This window comes from Rattus norvegicus, chromosome 5 (genome assembly GCF_036323735.1).
Source record: "Rattus norvegicus strain BN/NHsdMcwi chromosome 5, GRCr8, whole genome shotgun sequence".
Taxonomy (NCBI): Eukaryota; Metazoa; Chordata; class Mammalia; order Rodentia; family Muridae; genus Rattus; species Rattus norvegicus.
In genome coordinates this window covers 140012362-140032935 of record NC_086023.1, presented here as the reverse complement: position 1 = coordinate 140032935, position 20574 = coordinate 140012362, and the positions used below count along the sequence as shown (strand labels likewise).

General features: G+C 39.8%; 1 protein-coding gene across 1 annotated transcript in view; it reads left to right on the top strand.

The window, feature by feature from the left end:
* Positions 1–20574, top strand: part of Rlf (RLF zinc finger) — a 55638-nt gene that overhangs the window by 19484 nt on the left and 15580 nt on the right. The window contains exons 2-5 of the mRNA NM_001427447.1: positions 762–916; positions 2712–2793; positions 7536–7668; positions 14351–14553. Of these exons, the coding sequence (NP_001414376.1) occupies positions 762–916; positions 2712–2793; positions 7536–7668; positions 14351–14553 (573 nt within the window). The remainder of the gene's footprint in view (positions 1–761; positions 917–2711; positions 2794–7535; positions 7669–14350; positions 14554–20574) is intronic.

Here is a 20574-nt window from a genome sequence, read left to right as displayed (position 1 = left end):
TACGCAGCTTTACGTCAGGATCTTGGTGTCTTTTCAAGGAATTAAAATAAAGGCTCATGTATATTGTAAGAGTATATCGTCTTGCTTGTCTTCAAGAGCGACAGTAGCTGCATGAGAGAGAGTAGTTACTTCCTGGGGCTTTGTTTATAAGACAGGAAAGAGGGACTAATTGTTGAGGTCATAACTTGGGTTCTCTACTTTAGTTGACAGACCTGAGTTATCCCTTCTGATGATATATCTGATTTTAATTATATAGTCTATTTATGTATAGGCATAAGATGGTAAATAAGAAATTATTTCTAAAAGTTCAACTCATGACAATTTGCCTGGTTGTTCATACACCCCAAACTAACCTGCCTCTCAATCTTGTATATATCTACGAATATATGTGAGTGAAAACAGGAGGAGAAACTTACTCTGTTAGTGGTAGGGTGTACATGCAGCAACTGCCTTGCCTTTCCTTTTCCTTTTTCAATTTAATGCTGTATTTACAAACTTGCTACTTTAATTCTGCATGTATAGTGAGACCCTACTTAAGCATATTGTGGCTTTACTCCTCTGATTTCTCACTGTCAGAAATTCTGCATTCTGCTTGCTTCGAAGGGATGATTCATTAAATCAGTGAATCTAGAATCCATTAAACCAACCAGGGCCTAAAAAAACAGCAGGTACACATGTGTTAGGACAAGAGAAGCGAACAGTACATTTGAGAATGAATAACCTTGTTATTTGTAAAATGATGAAATGTGTTTGTTTTTTAGACCTTATTGCAGTATGCAAGCAACAAGAATGCATCAGAACACATTGTGTATCTTCTGGAGGTATACCGCCTTGCTATCCAGAGCTTTGCCAGCGCACGTCCATTTTTAACTACTGAATGTGAAGATGTCCTCTTAGTGCTTGGCAGATTAGTCCTGTAAGTTTAAGCTCTTAAATTACTTAAGAATTGAGCACTGTTGGTTGTGATGTTTGCCTGATTTCTTTACGGTAGCACTGTTTATTCTGCACAGCATCCCTTCCCTTTTCTCTGAGCCTTCACCCCTAAGTTCCCAAGAGATAAAGTCCAAGTGAGGCTCCATCTAAACAACATCTGCAGCTGCCTCAGTCAGTCTGTTTCCCCTACACCCCTGCACCCGGGACTGACCTGGCTGTCCTGGAATTCTCGCTATAGACCAGGCTGGCCTTGAACTCAGACGTTCCCCTGCCTCTGCCTCCAGAGTGCTGGGATTAAAGCCTGCACCACCACTACACACTAAAGTCTCTTTTCTCACTCAGGCTGCACTTATGTACACAGTCCATTCTCCTTCTCTCTCCCTTAGGTATATACCTAAGAATGTGTGTTAAACAGTCTATTATGACTGGGACCAAGTGCCAAAGAAAACCAGCTTAAGAGAAAAGGATTGTGTTGGTAGTTTCAGGGGTTTTAGTCTATCATGAGAAGGAGGCCTGACCAAGTAGAGCAGTCTTCACCCTGAAGCAAGAAGCAGAGGGAGATGCCTGCCCCAGAAGGGTCTGCTCCCTTATTATCCTTCTGGAGCTCAGGCTGTAGGCGGCACTGCTTACCTCAGCTGAAGTCTCCCCTGTAGTCAGTCATTGGTGAAGATGCTTTCATCTAGATGTCCTTCTTAGGGGTCTCAGGCTAATCAAGTTGGCAACCAGAATTAATTATCATAGATTCAGGATCTGGAAGCAGGTTATGCTTGAGAAATACCATATTCTTTGGAGAAATACTGTGAAACTTTGCAACTTGATTACATTTTTTGAACTAAAAATAATTTTACCAGCACAAAATATCGGTATAGTAAAGCCGGCCTAAGTGTCCACAGTCATTTAGCTGTTTAACATTAGGTTGCCTGATATTCATCTCAACAGCTATTCCGCCGTGGACTGGTGCTGTCTCATTTAGATCCTGCATTGTTGAGTAAGATACATGCTAGTTAGAATGCAGTCTGTTCATTTCGTCTAGCCCTACCTGTTTGTATTCTCTTCACCACAGCTGAATCTGACATTTTTGTGGAAGATTAGTATTCCCTATTTATCCCATTGTTCTCCCTAACAAGTCCCACTCACTTCCTGCCACATGATATCAGTCTCTACAGGCAAAGTAATGTGCTCTAAGGTTTAGGTGAGCTGCTAGGGTTGACATTTTCACTTGCATTACTGACATATTTGGGAATCCTCTAAAAATCCTTTTCTGTTACTTCTTCCCTGTGCTGGGCTATTAGTTATCATAGAAGGAAGAGTCATTTTTGTTGGGTTTTAGAAGTGAAGAAGTCACTTTGCTGGTCATTCTGTTTCCTCTGCAAGTGATAGAACTGAAGTGGATGGCAGGCTGCATCTCTGTCACTGTGTCAACTAATGCCCCAGTGTCCTGAGATCTCGCTCTTGGTCTGTAGGTACCGAGCAGCCTTCCTATACAAGGGAGCACTGCTTAGAATATGACGTTTTGTTTTGTTTTGTTGTTGTTGTTGTTGTTGTTGTTTGTTTTTGTTTTTTTTGGAAGGCTCATATGTTTCCAAAATGTATTAAAACAACAATTAAACAAAAGCATTATAGTTTCTCTTGTGTTTTTTAATACTTGAAAAACTAATAGAACAATTTTAAAGAGTATAAGTACTTAAAACAAGTATAAAATTCTTGCATATTTTTTATGCAGTACTTAATTATTACTCTAACCTCATTACATACTTACATAGTTATTTGTATTGTAGGAGTTGTTTTGAATTACTGCTTTCAGTGTCTGAAAGTGAACTGCCCTGTGAAGTCTGGGTACCATTCCTTCAGTCTTTACAGGTAAGAAATTCTCTGTTTAGTTGTCCAAATATATTTAATTATTCTCAGCAAAGAAACTTTGAAACTTAGAACAAAAACAAGCTAATTACATATTTGTATATTTATGATTAAATTAAAATGTCCAGATTATTCATGATATAGCACCTTGTCGCTCGATATAAATCTCTGGATCAACTAAACTAGTTGTACCCATAGGAGACCATTGGGCTCTCACCTTTCTAAGTGGGTAGAACAAACTAGAAAATGGCAAGTGTCCTGACCATCAACAAGTGTCAAATGATCTGTTGAGGTAGAAACTGAAAAGATATTTTAAAAATACACTTCAGAACTAGGGAGATGGTTCAACCATTAAAGTCTCTGCCTTGCAAGCACGAGGACCTGAGTTTGGATCCCCAGAACCCATATAAAAAGCCAGGTGTGTTACCATAGGTCTATAATCCCAGGGATGGCAAGGTGGGAAACAGAAAAGAGGATCCCTAGAGCTCATGTCTACCTAGCCTAGCCTATGTGGCAAAGCTCCAGGCCTCTTGAACAAAGGAAGTTGGTAAAACGCTGGAGAACAATACCAAGGTGTTGACCTAAATATGCACACACCTACGTATACACACATACACAAATATACATTAAATAATATCAATCATTTAATTACTGATCACTGCTCTGTACTTTTATTTTAAATATGTTCTTTAATCAAGTAAACCTTACATTGTGGAGATTATTTGAATCTCCATTCACAACAAGGAGGCACACTGAGGAAAGTTAGCTTGCCCAGAGTAACGCCCACCTTCCGAATCAGACCCCTTTATTAATGGCTTTATGCAGGACACACATTTCACAGTAACTTGGACCGGTTTCCTTTCATATGGACACAGATAAAGATTGGTATGTTAAAAACATTTTAGGGATTTATTTCCTCTGAGCTACATACTACAAAATGGAATGATTGAAGAGAAAAATGAAGAAAATTCTTTGTCATTCCTGGCCTATTTGAAACTATGTAATGCAATCCTGATTTCTCACATATCCAAACAGCCATTAAATTCATCTTTTGTGTATGGCACGCTGATTTCTGCTTTTGTTTGGGATTTATTTGGGTTTAGTTTTTTTGTTTTTGTTTTTTGTTTGTTTGTTTGGGTTTTTTGGTGTTTGTTTTTTGTTTTTTGGTTTTTTTTTTGGTGGTTTTTTTTGTTTGTTTGTTTTTTGTTTTTGTTTTTTTTATTAAAGCTGATCACACAAGTAGGTTGCTGAAATCCAAACTGTCCTTGACTCAATCTGTAGCCCAGACAGGCCTCAACCTTGTGACAGTCCTGTCCTCGCCTCATGAGTGCCGGAATTGCAGATATGCCCAGATGAACACAAGTATTTTTGTCTGGAGGCCTTAGTTTGTTCCAGGCGTGTTGTGTTCTGGCCTTCCAGAATGCACATATACTTAACTCTTTATTTTATTATATTTTATTATATATTTATTATATTATATTTTATTATATCCTCCCTAGACAAAATACTCTCTTACGCTTCTTTGTTTTCTTAGTGTTTGCCTGAGTAAAATAAGTGCCTCTTCGTCCCCCAATGTAGGTTTTTAGTAGTTGTTAAATCTGTGGGATATAGTTTTGAATCTTTTCAGTAAATTTAATAAAATAGCACTGCAGATAAATAAGAGGCTTGGCCCCTGTTAAAAACCAAAATTAAACTTTTTCCTTTTTTTGGAGGTAGGGACTTGTTATGTATGTATCCTGGGCCAGCCTTTGATCTTCTTTTCTCACCTCCTAAGTGTTCTGATTGATAGGCATGCCAGCATGTCTGGCTTTTTGGGTTTCATTCTGTTTCATGCTCCATCTCCACCCAGAATATGAATCTATATCAGTGAAGGCCTCCGATGGCACCAAGTCCCTTGACCGATGTGCAGCCTCATGTGTATTAGAAAACCTATTCTGAGCAAGTTAGTTCTTGTTTCCAGGGCAGGAGATTAAGCTATGTGGCCTTGCTCATGCTGTCTGAGCACTCTTACACTGAGCTACATTTCCAGCCTGGTCAGGACTTTTGTTATTGTTCATGGTATTGTTGTTTGGGGGGGGAGGGTTGTGTGTTCATTTGTTTGTTGAGATTAACATCTGTATATGCCACCTAGGCTGAATTAGAATTCACTTTGTAGCCCAGGCTGGCCTTGGACACAGTACTCCTATGGTGGCCATACAGCTTGTTCTTTAGTTTTTATTATGAACATGCAGCTTATTCTACATGACAATGACTTTGCTCCTTGACAACACATGATACTCTTTTCTGCATGTGACCATGAATTATTTAACTAAATATCTCCTGTTGGTTTTAATGGTATGAAACTGAAGGACTTGCTGCCGTCTCAGTGTTCCACATCTCAGGGTATAACAGTTGTACTTTAAAGAACCTGTGCTGGCAGGATGGCTCAGTGGGCGAGGCTGCTCTTTTCCTGCTAGGCCTGAGAGCATGAGCTTAAGCTTCAGAACACACTTGTTAGAAGGAGAGACTTAAACTGCCACGTGTCCTCTGCTGATCTTCACAAGTACTGTTTTGCACACACATCCCCCCAATAAGTAAAACCTTTTAAATACAAAGTTTTTTAAGTATCTTTATTATAATGATTTAACTAATTAATCAGTCAATACTTGCAACAAAAGTTGCTCTAAATGAAATACATTCTGAGTTTAACAATGAAAAAGTAAAATATGTGGTGTGGTACCCCTGACCTTATTTCACCTTAGTCCTGGGGAGTGCCAATAACACCAGATTTAGAGAGATGGATGGGAGGAGAACAACCATTTACATGTCAGTTGCTGTTTATCACAGAGTGATGATATTTTCTTCATCCTGTTTTGTTTTTCAAGGCAAACGTTTTTCTGAATAACCCTGACTGTCCTGGAACTTACCCTGTAGGCCAGACTGACCTTGAACTCAGAGCTCAACCTGCTTCTGCCTCAAGTGCTGGGACTAAAGACTTGTGCCATCACTCTTCTGGCAGGCTCTGTGAGCAGTGACCTGATAGTAAATCCTAGAGTTTCATGTAGACTTCTCGTTTTCACTGTGTTCAGGGTAAAGAAGTCTAAAGACTAGTCAGTCTTTAAAAGGAAAATTGCTGTGTTAACAATCTAAAATGATATCAAATAATTATAAATTAAATATTGATAAACTATTACTGGAAGTCTTCCCCTTTTTTCTCTCATTAGGTTTTATGTAGCCCAGGCTGGCCTTGAGCTCTTGATCTTTCTGCTTCTTCACTTCTACTTACTAATTGCTGGGTACGTGCCACTCTGTCTCACTGTGTAGGCCTGGCTAGCTTAGAACTCCAGATGTGCCTGCCTCTGCCTCTCAAATGCTGAGATTAAAGGTTTGCGCTGTCATACCTAGTAGCAATTACATTTTTAAAAACTGCGAATAACCGAGACCTTAAAACATCTAGTATAAAGCCACCTCTTATTTAAACAATAGATTAACAAGGATTTAAGTAGTTGGAAATCAGAGCTGGAGCTGAAGCTCAGCACTGCCCCTCACCTCAGTGTCATACATCAATTATTCCCATATGGTAATTATTTTACTGTGCTGCCTGAATACTCTACAGGCCTTTAAATGAAGTCAGCTACTGCCAAGGTTATTAGGTCCAGCCATCATAGTTATTGGGATATTTCAGATATTCAACTCAGGTATAAATTGATTGTGATAATAATTTTACATGAAGGAAATTCATGAAAACATTTTAAATACATTTTTTAAACTTGGTTGGGAATATCCCAATAGCAAAGCACAAACATTACTTTCTCTCCCTCTCATTGTAAGCGTTGAACACTGACCTCACTCAGACACGGATAGCGTATTGAGCTGTATATGCCCCAGGACTGATCGATCAGGGTCACAGATTCACACAATAAGGTTATATAGGGTTTTTAAGCCTAAAATCCACAAACATTTGTGTCAAGTTATTCCACCAATCAGGATTTAGAGACGGGGCTTTGCTAGGCTCATGTCTTTGTTGTACACTTCTGCTGTCCCCATTAGTTGTGGTATTCAACTGGCAGGGGATTTGCCATGCCTAACCTTATTGTCTTTTTTTTTCCCTTTTTTTTTTTTGGAGCTGGGGACCGAACCCAGGGCCTTGGGCTTGCTAGGCAAGCGCTCTACCACTGAGCTAAATCCCCAACCCCCTAACCTTATTGTCTTAACTTGTCAGTCAGGATGGGACTTGTCTAACATTTTGTCAACCAGGATGTCAGTTACCCATGTACATGTCTCTTTATGCCAGGTAGCATAGCAGTTCTCAGGGAGGTCTCAGGAACTTAAACTTTACTCAACCCCTACCCAAAATGGAAGTCTTATTCCAGATAGTTTCTGATATTGGTACAGATGTCTCTCTTATGTTGGGGTCCATCTCAGGGGCAACTTATAAAAGCAAATACCATAAAAGCTTATACACAAGTGCAGGAAGTGTTGCTGGGTGGTTGGTTCAGGTCCAAGCTCATTGTGTGTAACTACTGACTTTTATCAAGGGCACAGAAGACAACAGAATATGTAATCAACCTGGACGTGAGAAAGTTTCCTTATAATATGAGTTACAGTACAAAATGGCAGGCTAACAGTTAACTAAGCTTTTAGATTTAACCTAGGCCATAACATTCCATCTAGGAACAAGTCCTTTTCAATTTATTGGTATTTAAGTTGAGAAGGCAAAGCTTTGTTAATTAGCTTCTCTTCTAAATGTGCTACTTTCGTTTTAGGAGTCCCATGATGCATTGTTGGAGTTTGGAAATAATAATTTACAAATACTGGTTCATGTTACAAAAGAAGGAGTATGGAAAAATCCTGTTCTTCTTAAAATTCTGTCACAACAGCCAGTAGAGACAGAGGAAGGTAAGTCTTAACACATCATTGACCATATTGAGTTCTAAGAGATTTGGAATTGGTTATTGATTAAAATTTTCTGAGTTTTTTGTTTTGTTTTTCTGAGTAGTAGAAAATAGTTGTGTCTGTGTGTGTGTCTGTGTGTGCGTAGCACACTAGAATCCCAGCAAGCAAGCAGGAGCTGGAGACAGGATTGGTTTCAGGTCAGCCTGTTAACATAATGGAGACTACTAGCACTTGTTACAGTGAAAACCTGCTTCAAACAAATTTGTTTGATATTTTACTTTTTTCTGTAAGAATTGTTACACTTTTAGTGTTGTATGTCTTGTTGTATTTGTTTCTTTTTTTAAGTTGTCACATTGAATAATGATACTCATATGGAGTTCCTGAAATGAAGATTAAATTGTTATAGTTCTAGGATAAACAACAGATTTCAGAACAATATCCCAGTTAGCTAACATTTTATTAAATGTGACTATTGCATTCAGGCCTTTTTTGTATAGTAAAAAGTTTAGCATAAGGGTTTTGGGTTTTTTGTTTCTCAAATAATTTTTAAATTGATTTTTGGTGGGTTCACATGCCATAACCTGTTGTGTGTTCATTCAGAGGACAGTTTTATGGGCTAGGGTCTTTCCACTTTTTCATGTGGAGAATCGTACCGCAAGTTGCTAGGTGCTCTTGTTTGCCGCACTAAGATGTTTAGATTTGCTATTAGTTGTGACCGTTGATGATTTGTTTGGAAAAGATAATTTTCCTTTTTACATGTAGGCAAGTGGAGACTAACAAATCATGTTTGTTATCAAAAGAGCTTAATGGTAGGGTATGCTTTGGTTTTGTTTTGTTTCTCTGTGTAGCCTTGGCTGTTCTGGAGCTCACTCTATAGGCCAGGCTGGCCTCGAACTCACAGAGATCTTTCTGCCTCTGCCTCTGAGTGCTGGGATTAAAGGCATTAGCCACCACCAGCCAGCTTATGGTATGTTTACCATGGACGTCCTAATTGACTAGTGTACTTCTGTTGATGTGGAAGGTCTGTGATGTATCATAGTGTTCCTATGGCTACTGAGTAGCAAGAAATTGCCTTTTAAGTTGTCTTGTTTTATGTATGAACATTTTGCCTGCATATATATATGTATGTACCCCCGATCCATGCCTGGTGCACACAGAGGCTTAAAGAGAGGAGGGTATTGGGAATTCCCTGGAACTGAGTTACTGATAGTTGTGATCCACCATGGTGGGTGCTGGGATTGAACCTGGGTCATCTGGAAGAGCAGCTATGTTCTTAACTAAGCCATTTCTTCAGCCTAGCAGTAGAAATTCTCTGCTATAGTCTCTCTTGGATTTTTTTCATGTGTATGAATGTTTTCCCTGTGTGCGCGAGTTGTGTGTGTGTGTGTGTGTGTGTGTGTGTGTGTGTGTGTGTGTGTGTGTGTGTCTGCAAAAGTGAGAGAAGATTTTGGATCCCCGGGAGCTAGAATTCTAAAAGATTGTGAACCACCATGTAGGTGCTAGGAATCAATCTAACCCAGGTTCTCTGCAAGAGCAACTAGTGCTTTAAAATGCTAAGCTATCTATCTCTTCAGCCCCTTTCATTATAATCTTACAGAATTTACAGGGTCTCTCACTATGTAGTCCTGGCTGCATAGAACTTCCAGTATAAACTATCTTGGACTTGAATTCACAGAGATCCACTTGTCTCTGCAATTAAGCATTGTTTTGAATTCAAAAGACATTTAAACATTTTTGCTTGCCACCCAATGACCTATGACCCAAAGCCTAATGACCATATTTCAAATCCTGGAACCCATGTAAAAGTAGAAGGAGGAAACTAAGTTCTCTGACTTCCACATAGATTTTATGCACAGCACACAAATACTAGTAAATTTGGAAAGTATGCATACAAATTGTTTAAAACTGCACCCTGTGATAAGTGCCAGTTGACTCTGAGCTGATGGCTAAAAACATGCAAAAGGTCATAGGTGTGGAGGCCATTTGTGGTTCACTTTGGCCTTGAACTCTCTATAGTCAGAGCATGCAGAGAGAGAGAGTGTGTGTGTGTGTGTGTGTGTGTGTGTGTGTGTGTGTGTGTGTGTGTGTGTGTGTGTTTCACATGTGTGCCTGGTGCCTGCTGAGGCCAGAAGAGAGGATCAGATCCCTTGAACTGGAGAGTTAAAGATGGCTGGGAACTGCAGTGCTGCCACGTAGGTGCTGGAAGCAGTGCAAGAGCAGTCAGTGTTCTTAGCCATTGAGTCATCTCTCCAGCACAACGACTTGAGACTTTGTTTTTGCTGTTTGTTTGTTGGGGTTTTTTTTTTTGTTTGTTTCTTAAAATCAGCCTCTCAAATGTTGAAAATACAACAGTGGTGGAGCACATTGCCTAGCTAAGAGCTCCTTTTATTTTGTTTTTTAAAGATTTAATTAATTTTTTAAATTGTGTGTGTGTGTGTGTGTGTCTGTGTCTGTGTCTGTGTCTGTGTCTGTGTGGGTTAGAGACTGGAGCTCATCTGGAGCTAGAGTTACATCTGTGAACTGTTGCGAGTTCTGGGAATTAGACTTTGGTCCTCTGAAAGAGCAATACGTGCTCTTAACTTCTGAGTCATCTCCATCCCTAAGAACTCCTTTTAAACTAAACCTTAAATGTGATTGTTTTCAGATGTTAAGGTACAGATAAGATAGAGTGTCTTACTGTCAGTAACTGTTTTCTTCCCAGCATCTGTGGCTGGGGATTAAACCAGAGCCTTGCTCTTTGTCTAGATGTACACCACAGCAACACAGGGATTCACAGTCATTTTACTTTGCAACACTAGGCATGAACCAGTACCCTAGACATGCAGGATAAATGCTTGTTGAGCTGCCTTCCCAGCCCCTAGATTCCTTTCAACAGATAAATGTATTGATAAGTAACTAAGAAATAAGTATCTAAGAAATATAGATACTTTTTTTTTTTTTTTTGGTTCTTTTTTTCGGAGCTGGGGACCGAACCCAGGGCCTTGCGCTTCCTAGGTAAGCGCTCTACCACTGAGCTAAATCCCCAGCCCCGAAATATAGATACTTCTTAAGAAAGGGAAAGAAGCCAGGAATGATGGTACACACTTTAGTCTCAGGTCTCAAAGGCAGAGGCAGGTGGATTGACCTTACTGCCCTATTTGAGCTTGAAGTTCATCAGTGCTGGCTGGCCAGCAGAACTCTAGAGAGCTGCCGGACTCTAAGCTTCAGTAGTGGCGTTACTACCTCCTTTTGTGTGAATCCTGGTATTAAACGCAGTTCTGCAAAGCAAATGCTTTTTATCTAGTGAGCATCTCCCAGCTCTTGAAATGACCTTTTTTATTATTATTTAATAAAATAAAATAAGCTAAAACATTATTATTTAATGGTTTGTTTGTTTTTATTGAATTTTTTCCTGTTCATTGGTATTTTGCCTGAATGTGAGTATCTCCCTAGAAATGGGGATACATTGTGAGCTGCCACATGGTTGCTAGGAATTGAACCTGGGTCCTCTACAAAACCATGAACTGTTCTTAACTGAACAGCCATCTCTCCATCCCTGAACTGACTTTTTTTAATGCAAGACTGAGCTGTGTTGAAAGTAGTAAGAACAAGGACTGCTGGAATAGCAGTGACAGAACTTCTCGACCAGCAAACTTGAAGCTCTGGGTTTAGTCCTTGTCCATGTGCTGTGGTCGTGTGCCCAGCCTCTACCATCCTCACATTTAAAACGTGTAGAAATTGTTTAACCATTGTAACATATTGAGTGGAATGGGTTTTTTTCTCCTAAAAACAACAGCAGTGATACTTAGAGTCACTGTTCTGTGTTGAGTATTGTATTAGTGTATTCACAGCTCAGCACATCTACAAGCAGATGAGAGATCACACATGCCCAGAGACCATGTAGTTGAAATTGTAGAATTGTGTTCAAACAAACATGACTTTAGAAGTATTTGACTGAAAGTTAATAATCCTTACATCACTAAGTCCATGGTTCCGTAGAGAATACAGAAATCCAAACATTGTAGTTGATCACAAATTAGTAGCAGAAGAGCAGAGAAGATATCAGAGATAAATAATGGTCAGTAATAGTGAACACTTGTTACATGCTGGCTTTTGTTCTCTTATTTATATCACTCCCATTTCCTGTATGATTCTGTGATTTCTCCTTAAGGTAAATGAGTTTTACTAAGATTTTATAGATGAAAACTTTCAACTCCAGAGTGGTCAATGAATTTGTATCAGAGCAAAGCTGAATCCTCAGATGGCAGTCTTCTCACCCATTGTTCTGCACGTACAGAGAAATCTTAGTGTGGCAAGAGATGAAGAGTATTGTGCAAATTTAGCAGGACTGGGGGCTTAATGGTAACATTCCTGTTTTCGAGTCTGTTGTCTCCTATGAGATTCCTAAGCTACTCATAGCCTTATAACACAGATAGAGCAGGGTCTGATAAGGGGCAGAACACAGTGAGAGGGAGTCTAGGCAATGAGGAGAAGAGGTTTAAAGAGCTGCATGGCCAGGGGCAAGTAACTGGAGTAGCATAGAAGAATGCTACGTATGAAGTTTTGTTTTTTGTTTTGTTGTGTTTTGTTTGAATACTTGACAAAACATTACTGACAAAAGAATAAAGAACTATTGATGGGGGAGCTGTATTATTTTGTGAATTTAAATGATTATTAGTCTAAAATGGAAAGGCTAAGGTAAATGTGACATTTTCCCTACATGACTTTTGACTTTGGCTCCATTTTATACAATTTAAAACCAAAAGCATATGATACTGAGACTCACGCTCTGCCTGCTAAATCTGAGTCTTCAGAGTTGGAACGCAGAAGTAGTTAAAAAGTAGGCACAACTTCTGGAGAAGTTTGGCACTTTAGGCCAGAATTATTGAACAAAGCCTTTAACCTAGTAGTCCTACTTCTTGGGCTTTGTTTGTTCTGTTTGGTATATGCTCTCGTGAATCACATCATTATTGATAACTGCTAAGATTGAAAACAGCTTGGAAATGGGTCAGTAGGGAATCATTGAGATGAATTATAGTACATCCAAACAGCGAGGTTGGTTGACAGCAACTCTAAGAGATTGGTGGTAGAATGAACTACTATGTCATTTACTTGGTTGGTCAAGAAAGGGACTGTTTATGGAGGGGTACAGAAAAAAATGAAAAGAATTGTTTCTCTAGGAGGGAAACTAAAGTACTGATGTAAAAATAAAAGGGAGTTTTCTTGCTTTTGATCTTTCTTTCTTTCTCTTTTAAATGAATCTTGCAGTCTGGAGAGATGGATCTGTGGTTGCTTTCAAGAGGTCCTAGGTTTGATTCCCAGCACACATGTGGTGGCACTACTCTGTAACTTAGAGCTACGGATATGGTACACATTTAAGCACACAAACCTGAATATGAATACATACATACATACATACATACTTACATACACACATAAAAGAATCTTTTTTGGTCTCTCATGCTAGGATTACAAGCATATACCATCATGCCAGGCTTAGGCCGTACTTTTAGCTTAAAGTTCTAGGAAATTGTGGCACTCACTTTATTTAATCTCAACAAAGGCAAGTTCAAGGCCAAGATTGGTCTATATAGAGCATTCCAGGCTATCCAGAGATAGATACAGGAAGGCCCTGTATCAAAAAAAAAAAAAAAATTAAAGCTCCATCTTTAGACCTAGAGTCCGAATCTGCATTTAAGTAAGTCTCCTGTGTTCTTAGGGGCCATTTTCAAGTCTGAGAAGCAGTGCCTTAGACTAGCCACCTAAAGCGGTTTCGGCTTAACTTGCTTGAATGCAACATTAGTAGGGAAGGCTGTATAATGTCACAGATTGCTGAGTGGCTTTCCAAAGTGTGTACTAAACCAGGCGTATATATTTTATAAGGGACTAATTATTCATAAAAGGGTTCTCTGGTCAAATCAGCTTGGGAAACACTGGGCTAAATATACATGAACAGTTTTATTCATTGCAGGACTGTTCAGAGATTTGACCAAGGAATCCTTTTTTTTTCTAGGACTATCTCTCAGGTCTTTTGGTCGCTGGAACACACTTTGAGAAATGCCTGGTTTAGAGGAAACAGCACCACTGGCTTTGGAATCCTTGGCAAGTGACCTAACTTCTCTGAATGTTAATTTTTCTAACTTTAATCTGCGGTTATTACTTGCCTTGGTGGTGGTGTGAAGAATAAATGAGATATAAGAACATTTAGCATAAAAGTTGGTGCCTCATATGCATCTACTTGGTAGTAGTTAATATTGTGTAGGCCACTTGTTTCATTTTCTTGAATTTATTTGCACTTATAGTTGATTTCACTATTCTTAACTGTTCTTTACTGGACTTTGCAGAAAGTGAGAGGGGAGATGATTGAATAATTCTGAAATATTGACAGTTTCAGTAAAACGTTTGGTGTTTAGAATAAAACTAACATGAAATTTTTTAGCTCTATTTTCCTCTTGCCTTTGTTAGAGGAGTCTTGAGACTAGAATAAACACACATTTATAGCAACTCAGGATTCAGTAACAACAATTAGAGGCAGGAGAATCATCAACTAAAGGTCATCCTCAGCTGTATAGTGGTGACCTTGCGGCAGCCTGAAATTCACCAGTCTCAGAAGGAAAAAAGGCAAAAGCAGAAAGATGAAAGTGTCATCACTACTCTGCCATGTGGTATATTGTCATACTATTGCATTTTTTTTCCTTTTTTGTAGTTAACAAATTGATTGCACAAGAAGGACCTTCCTTTCTACAAATGAGAATCAAACATTTGTTGAAGTCTAACTGCATCCCCCAAGCCACTGCTCTATCAAAACTGTGCGCAGAGTCTAAAGAACTTGCGCAGGTATCATGTTTTCAGCAAGCCTATGTCACGTGCTTGTGCTCCATGCTTCCCAGCGAAGAGGCTATTCAGGAGGTGAGTGAGTGCCTTAGGTAACTGTTCAGTCTGGTTGTAACTACGATGTGTCAGCACAGGCATGGCATTGTTTATTTCCCTTCATCCAGAGTGAAAGCCACAGTTCATCTTTTTTTTTTTTTTTTTGGTTCTTTTTTTCGGAGCTGGGGACCAAACCCAACAGTTCATCTTTTATGCCACAAAAACCAGTGCTTTAGCCATCTTGTCTACCTTCAGCTCATGCAGTTGGGATTGGTATAGTTGGGTTTCTAGTGGGTAATTAAGAATGTTCAAGTGAAGTTTATAAGTGTTTACAAGTACTGCTCTACCGTGTAATCGTCTGATAGGAAAGTAGCTTTTCTTCTTACAGTTCGAACTTTATTGGATTTAGGAAATTATTAGGTTAAGGAATAATACAAGGAATGTGGGACTTGATTTTTAACTTAGTTAACACTTTGTGGTTTGGCCTTCTGCAACACAGAAGTGCAGGACTCTAAGATCCATGAATATACTTTACTAAAAATTAACTGGTTAAACTGGACACCATGGAGTACATTTTTCAAAGTAGACAAATTTATTACTTCAGAATGTTTTGTAACATAGATTTTAAAAATATACATGCATGCATGCATAGAATGTGGCTAGAAAAAAAACTACCTAACATTTTCTACCCTCAAGTTATTTTATATTTGTTCTTAAAGTCCTGAAATAGGGCATTAACCCAATAGAAAAGTAATATTTATATGTAGTTAATTGATATCTACAATTGTGTAGTGTTGTAAAATTATAATAAGGTTGTTTTCTTCTTACCCCCCCCCCCTTGGTCCGGCACCGAAGTGCCCCAAGATAGCTGGTAGACATCTTCATCTCAGTCAGCAAAGCGTCTCACCTGCTCTGCTCCATCCCATAGCACACTGCCAAAGACCTCTCTCTGAGCCTGGCAATAATCTCTACCCATCCAGTTCCCCAGGCAGGTTTCCATACCAGAAACACACTCTTACATTTAAATCTGCACATGAAAGAACACACAACACAATAACCTTGGATCCAATTGATAAGATATAATTGCCCACTTAAATATACAAAGCCCAATACACATCCATCCCTTAGAACGTTCATAACAACCTGTAAAGGTACGGCATGGAACCTTAACCTCAGCTTCCATGTTGTCTCCACAGCTTCTCTGCAGTTTCCTCCTCTCCTCCTCTCCTCCTCTCTTCCTCTCCTCCTCTCCTCCTCTCTTCCTCTCCTCCTCTCCTCCTCTCTTCCTCTCCTCCTCTCTTCCGTTCCAGTCTCCTCCTCTTCCTTCAAGCTTTTCTCCCGCCCATCCTTCCTTCCTTGTTCAATGACAGGCCTTGTTCTATCCTGTACCTGCCTCACCTGTATGACGACATCATCCTACAATGTAGTTATTATGTCACATATCACAAATAACATGTCATATCGTCTACTATCTGCTAAATACTGTATACTATCCACTGAACACTAAATTCTGTATTCTATCTGCTAATAATATACTACATATCACAAACCACGTACCACATATGGCATAACACAATCATATATAAGAATATATATGTGTGTGTATTATACATTATATATCATATATCACACCCACTTACCATATACCACATATATTTTACACATTACATGCAGTACCTCATATATCAGTCATTATTGTACATTATATATTATATAGATATCTATAGTTAACACAAAAGTGAATATTATCTATATTTAAGTGATAAATTAACATCATATATGTCTGGTCATTTTATTTTAGAGGATTAAAATTTTATGAAGAGTAATGCAGAATAATGTTACTTCACTTGATCTTTTGGAAAACTGGGGGGTATTTTTTTTTAAACTTTTTATTTATTTATTTTTACACTCCAGACTTTATTCCCCTCCCAGTCTACCCCCTGAGAGTTCCACATCCCGTACCTCCTCCCTGCACTCTTCCTCCCACCCCACTCCCCATCCCAGTCTCCACAAGGATGTCCCCACCCACCCCACCAGACCTCTAAACTTCCTGGGCCCTCTAGTCTCTTGAGAGTTGGGTGCATCTTCTCTGACTGAACCCAGACCTGGGAGTCCTCTGCTGTATGTGTGTTGGAGGCCTCATCTCAGCTGGTGTATGCTGCCTGGATCCAGTGTCTGAGAGATCTCAGGAGTCCAGATTTATTGAGACAGCTGGTCCTCCTACTGGGTTGCCCTCCTGCTTAGCTTCCTCTAGCTTTTTTCCCTAATTCAACCAGAGGGGTCAGCAGCTTCTGTTCATTGGTTGGGTGCACATATTTGCATTAGCTGCTTGTTGGGTCTTTTGGTAGGGCCCTTTTAGTGAACACCCCATAGCCTCAGTAATGGTGTCAGTTTTTGGGGCCTCCACTTGAGCTGGATCCCACTTTGGGCCTGTTGCTGGACCATCTTCCTCAGGCTCTTCTCCATTTCCATCCCTGCATTTCAGACAGGAAGAATTGTAGGACAGAGCTTTGGCTGTGGGATAGCAACCCCATCCCTCATTTGATGCCCTGTCTTTCTGCTGGAAGTGGGTTCAATAAGTTCCCTCTCCCCACTCTTAGGCTTTCCATTTAGCCTCCCTCCCTCCCCCCTTTGAGTCTGAGAGTCTCTCACTTCCCAGGTCTCTGGTACAATCTGGAGGGTCCTCCCAACTTCCTACCGCCTGAGGCCCACTATTTCCATTCTTTCTGCTGGCCCTCAGGGCTTCAGTCCTTTTCCCCCCACCCAATACCAGATCACATTCCCCTCTCCCCCACCCCCATCCTCTTTCCCTCTCCTGTCCCTTCCTCTCTCCCACCTTGTGGTCAAGGAGTGCATATAATGTTAATAAAATGATTGAGTCTTTAAAATCTGTTTTATCAATTGTCTCATTGTCCTTAGAAAGTGTGGACAATTCTCCCCAGATGTGTAATAAATCACACAGAAGACCAGGAACGCTCAGGCTTCACTCCGTTAGTTACTTCTCATCTCAGCTGCCATTCCACATTCAACCAACCATGAATCCTTACTTCTACACTGAAGCATCTTTTTATAATTGTGCGTGTGTGCACACAGGTGTATACGTGTGTGATGTGTTTTTGTAAGCATGCATGTCATGACATTCACGTAGATGCCAGAGGATAAGTTTTGATGTTAATTCTCTTTTACCTGGTTTCTGGGAAGCTCTGGTCACTAGGATTGTTTGCAGGTGTCTTCTCTGCGAGCCCACTGCCAGCTGAAATTTATAACTAAATGTAGGCACCTCTAAGATCTCTACTACATAGTAGTTTCTAAGTTGAAATTTTCCCCTGTATCCTGCTCTGTTTTTGTTTCTTTCTCTTTACTGTATGGACTTTACTAGCACCAGTAAGGATCCATTGTTCCTGTGCCTTTACCACCCTGCCTCATCCTCACCACAATCTCACAACTCTCTCTACTCAGTTACCATTGTAAGGCATATTCTCCTCAGGTCCTCTGTTATTCTTGTCCTTAATTGAATCTCTTACTGACTGCCTCAACTCTTTATCTACTCTGTGGTATTTACTTGCATCCACTGGGCTGACAGGTTGAGAAAAGCTTACCAACTAATTCATCTTTAAATCAGATGTATATATGCATTTCTTTAGCCCACTTACCACCCACCACCGTAGGAAATCTCTCTCTCTCTGAAACCTGTTGTTGATGACTTCTCCTTGTCATTCTGCAGAGACTGAGGTACTTGGAACAGATGTTCTTTTAGTTCCTGAATGTCTGCTTACCTCTTTGACTCTGTGTATGTACGTCTCTTCTGCTGTTGGAGGCAGAAAATTAGTTCCTCCTCTTCACTTGTGTAACAGATCTGTCTTTTTCACTCTGCTGTCCTAGAGGATAACTGAGAGTCCTTCTGCATTCCATTAGAAATCTGAATTAAATCTGATTTAAAGAATAGTGTAACCCCATAGAAAGAACAACAGTATCAACCAACCAGACCCTCAGAGCTCCCAGGGACTAAACCACTAACCAAGGGACCCATGGCAACAACCACATATGTAGCAGAGGATGGCCTTGTCCAGCATCAATGCGAGGAGAAGCCCTTGGTCCTATGAAGGCTCATTTCCCCAATGTACGGGAATGCAAGGGTGTTAAGGTGGGAGTGGGAGCATCCTCATAGAAGCAAGGGGAATGGAAGAAGGGAGAAAGGGGATAACATTTGAAATGTAAATACATACAATATCCAATAAAAATAAATTTTTTAAAAAAAGTAGTGTATTAGGTTTAGGGCAAGAGATTGTGAGAAACAACAGCCTTCACTGACAGGGCAGAAATAGGGACAATAAGAATAGTATATGACTTCAGATACTTAGGATAATAATACATGGTAGTGCACGCCTATAATGTAGCCTTCATAGAGAAACCCCCAGAGGAGTGAGTGGAGGAGCCAGGAATCATGAGGAGACAAGTCAGCTTATGGGTGCTTGTTGTCTAATGGTGCTGCAGTTGAACCTTGGACTGTACATGTGTTCAAGATGATACATGTAGCAGTCAGCTTTGTTTTAGTCATGATCTTTCTTGGTTTATTAATAACAAATTAAGGGGTTAAGTTATAACTCTGATAATAGTACTTGCCTTGTGCTGCTATGCTAAGTCAGTCAAACAACTAAGTAAGTAAACAGAGTTGCTCATTAAGTTTCTTACTTGCTTCATTTGTGAGGAGGTTGCTGAGTTTGCAGGGAACCACTATGGGAAATGAGTCCGCTGCCGCTCTACAACCTGTCTGCATTGTCAGTCTCATCTTTGGGCCAGCACTGTAATGTATCCAGTTACATAATCTGGATAACATTAACTTACTACCCTCTATGACATGCGGCTGTACCTGTTTTCTGTTGGTTTATCTCAGGTAATAGTGAACATTCATACAGTCTAGATTAGCCTCAAACTCTTGGTTCACTCCTCAGCCTCCCAAGTAGTGAGGCTTCTATAAGCATACGCCAGCATGCCCACCTGTGCCTGTTTCTACCACTCTTGGCTCGTAACTGTCTCTGGCTACTTTTGTGCTACAGTAGTGGGGTACTTAAGAAAGCAGAACTCTTTGGTAAAGGCTGAGAGTATTTTCTTCTGTCCCCTTTGCCAGAAGTTTACCAACTCTTATGATACTAAAAATTATCAGTGTTACCACCACTAAATTGCAGTCTTCATGAAAACAGCCTTCTATACTCTACCAGTGATGCCAACATGGAAATGTTCCCAAAGCCTTCATGCTAATGATAGTCTGAAGTCAGGCTAAAGGCAGTTCAGCTGGCTCCTTGGCTGTCTTTCCTCTGTGCCATTGATTTCCATTGGGTAGAAAGTGATGAGCAGTGTCTCATCACTTCCCCTCTTCAGTGTTGAGAATTGAACTTCATAAATGTTAGTGTAATTTTAAATATTTCTTTTAATTTGAATTAATTTGTTAGATTTATCAGGACAAAAACATTTAGCACACAGAATTATGTTAAAAGAAGCACTGGTTTCATCTAGTCAGCAATAGAATTATAAAGAACTCTTATTTTGGAAGACTACTGGTGGCTTGCTACATGTTCATTAATTGGTGTTTTTATTCGGCGTGTATTTTAACATAGCACAGTTTTCACTCTATTTCAGCTTTTAGGAGAAGAGTTGAATTAACCTGAGGGACAGCTGGGAATAAGAGTTCTTTGTGTCAGCACCTGTGGGTGTCCTAGTAATGGGTGCATGTCATGGGAAACCTCTGCTGGGGACCATTTTGCCAAACACATACAATTAAGATTAATTGACTGGGTCATGTGAAAGCCAGAATTCATTGCCAGTGCATAGTTAGACAAATTAGGAACTGGGGAATCTAAAAAACAGAATACCTTGGAATTTGGCGTTCTGTGTTGGAACAGTTTGTATAGAATTGAATGATAAGTCATTGGAACTAATTAAAATGTGTTTTAGACTTGGGGGTTGAGTTTTTTAAAATGTGTATGAGAGCTGTGTCTAACTGCATGTATGTGCCCCACATGCATGCCAATTCCTGTGGAGGTCAGATGAGAGTGTAAGTTC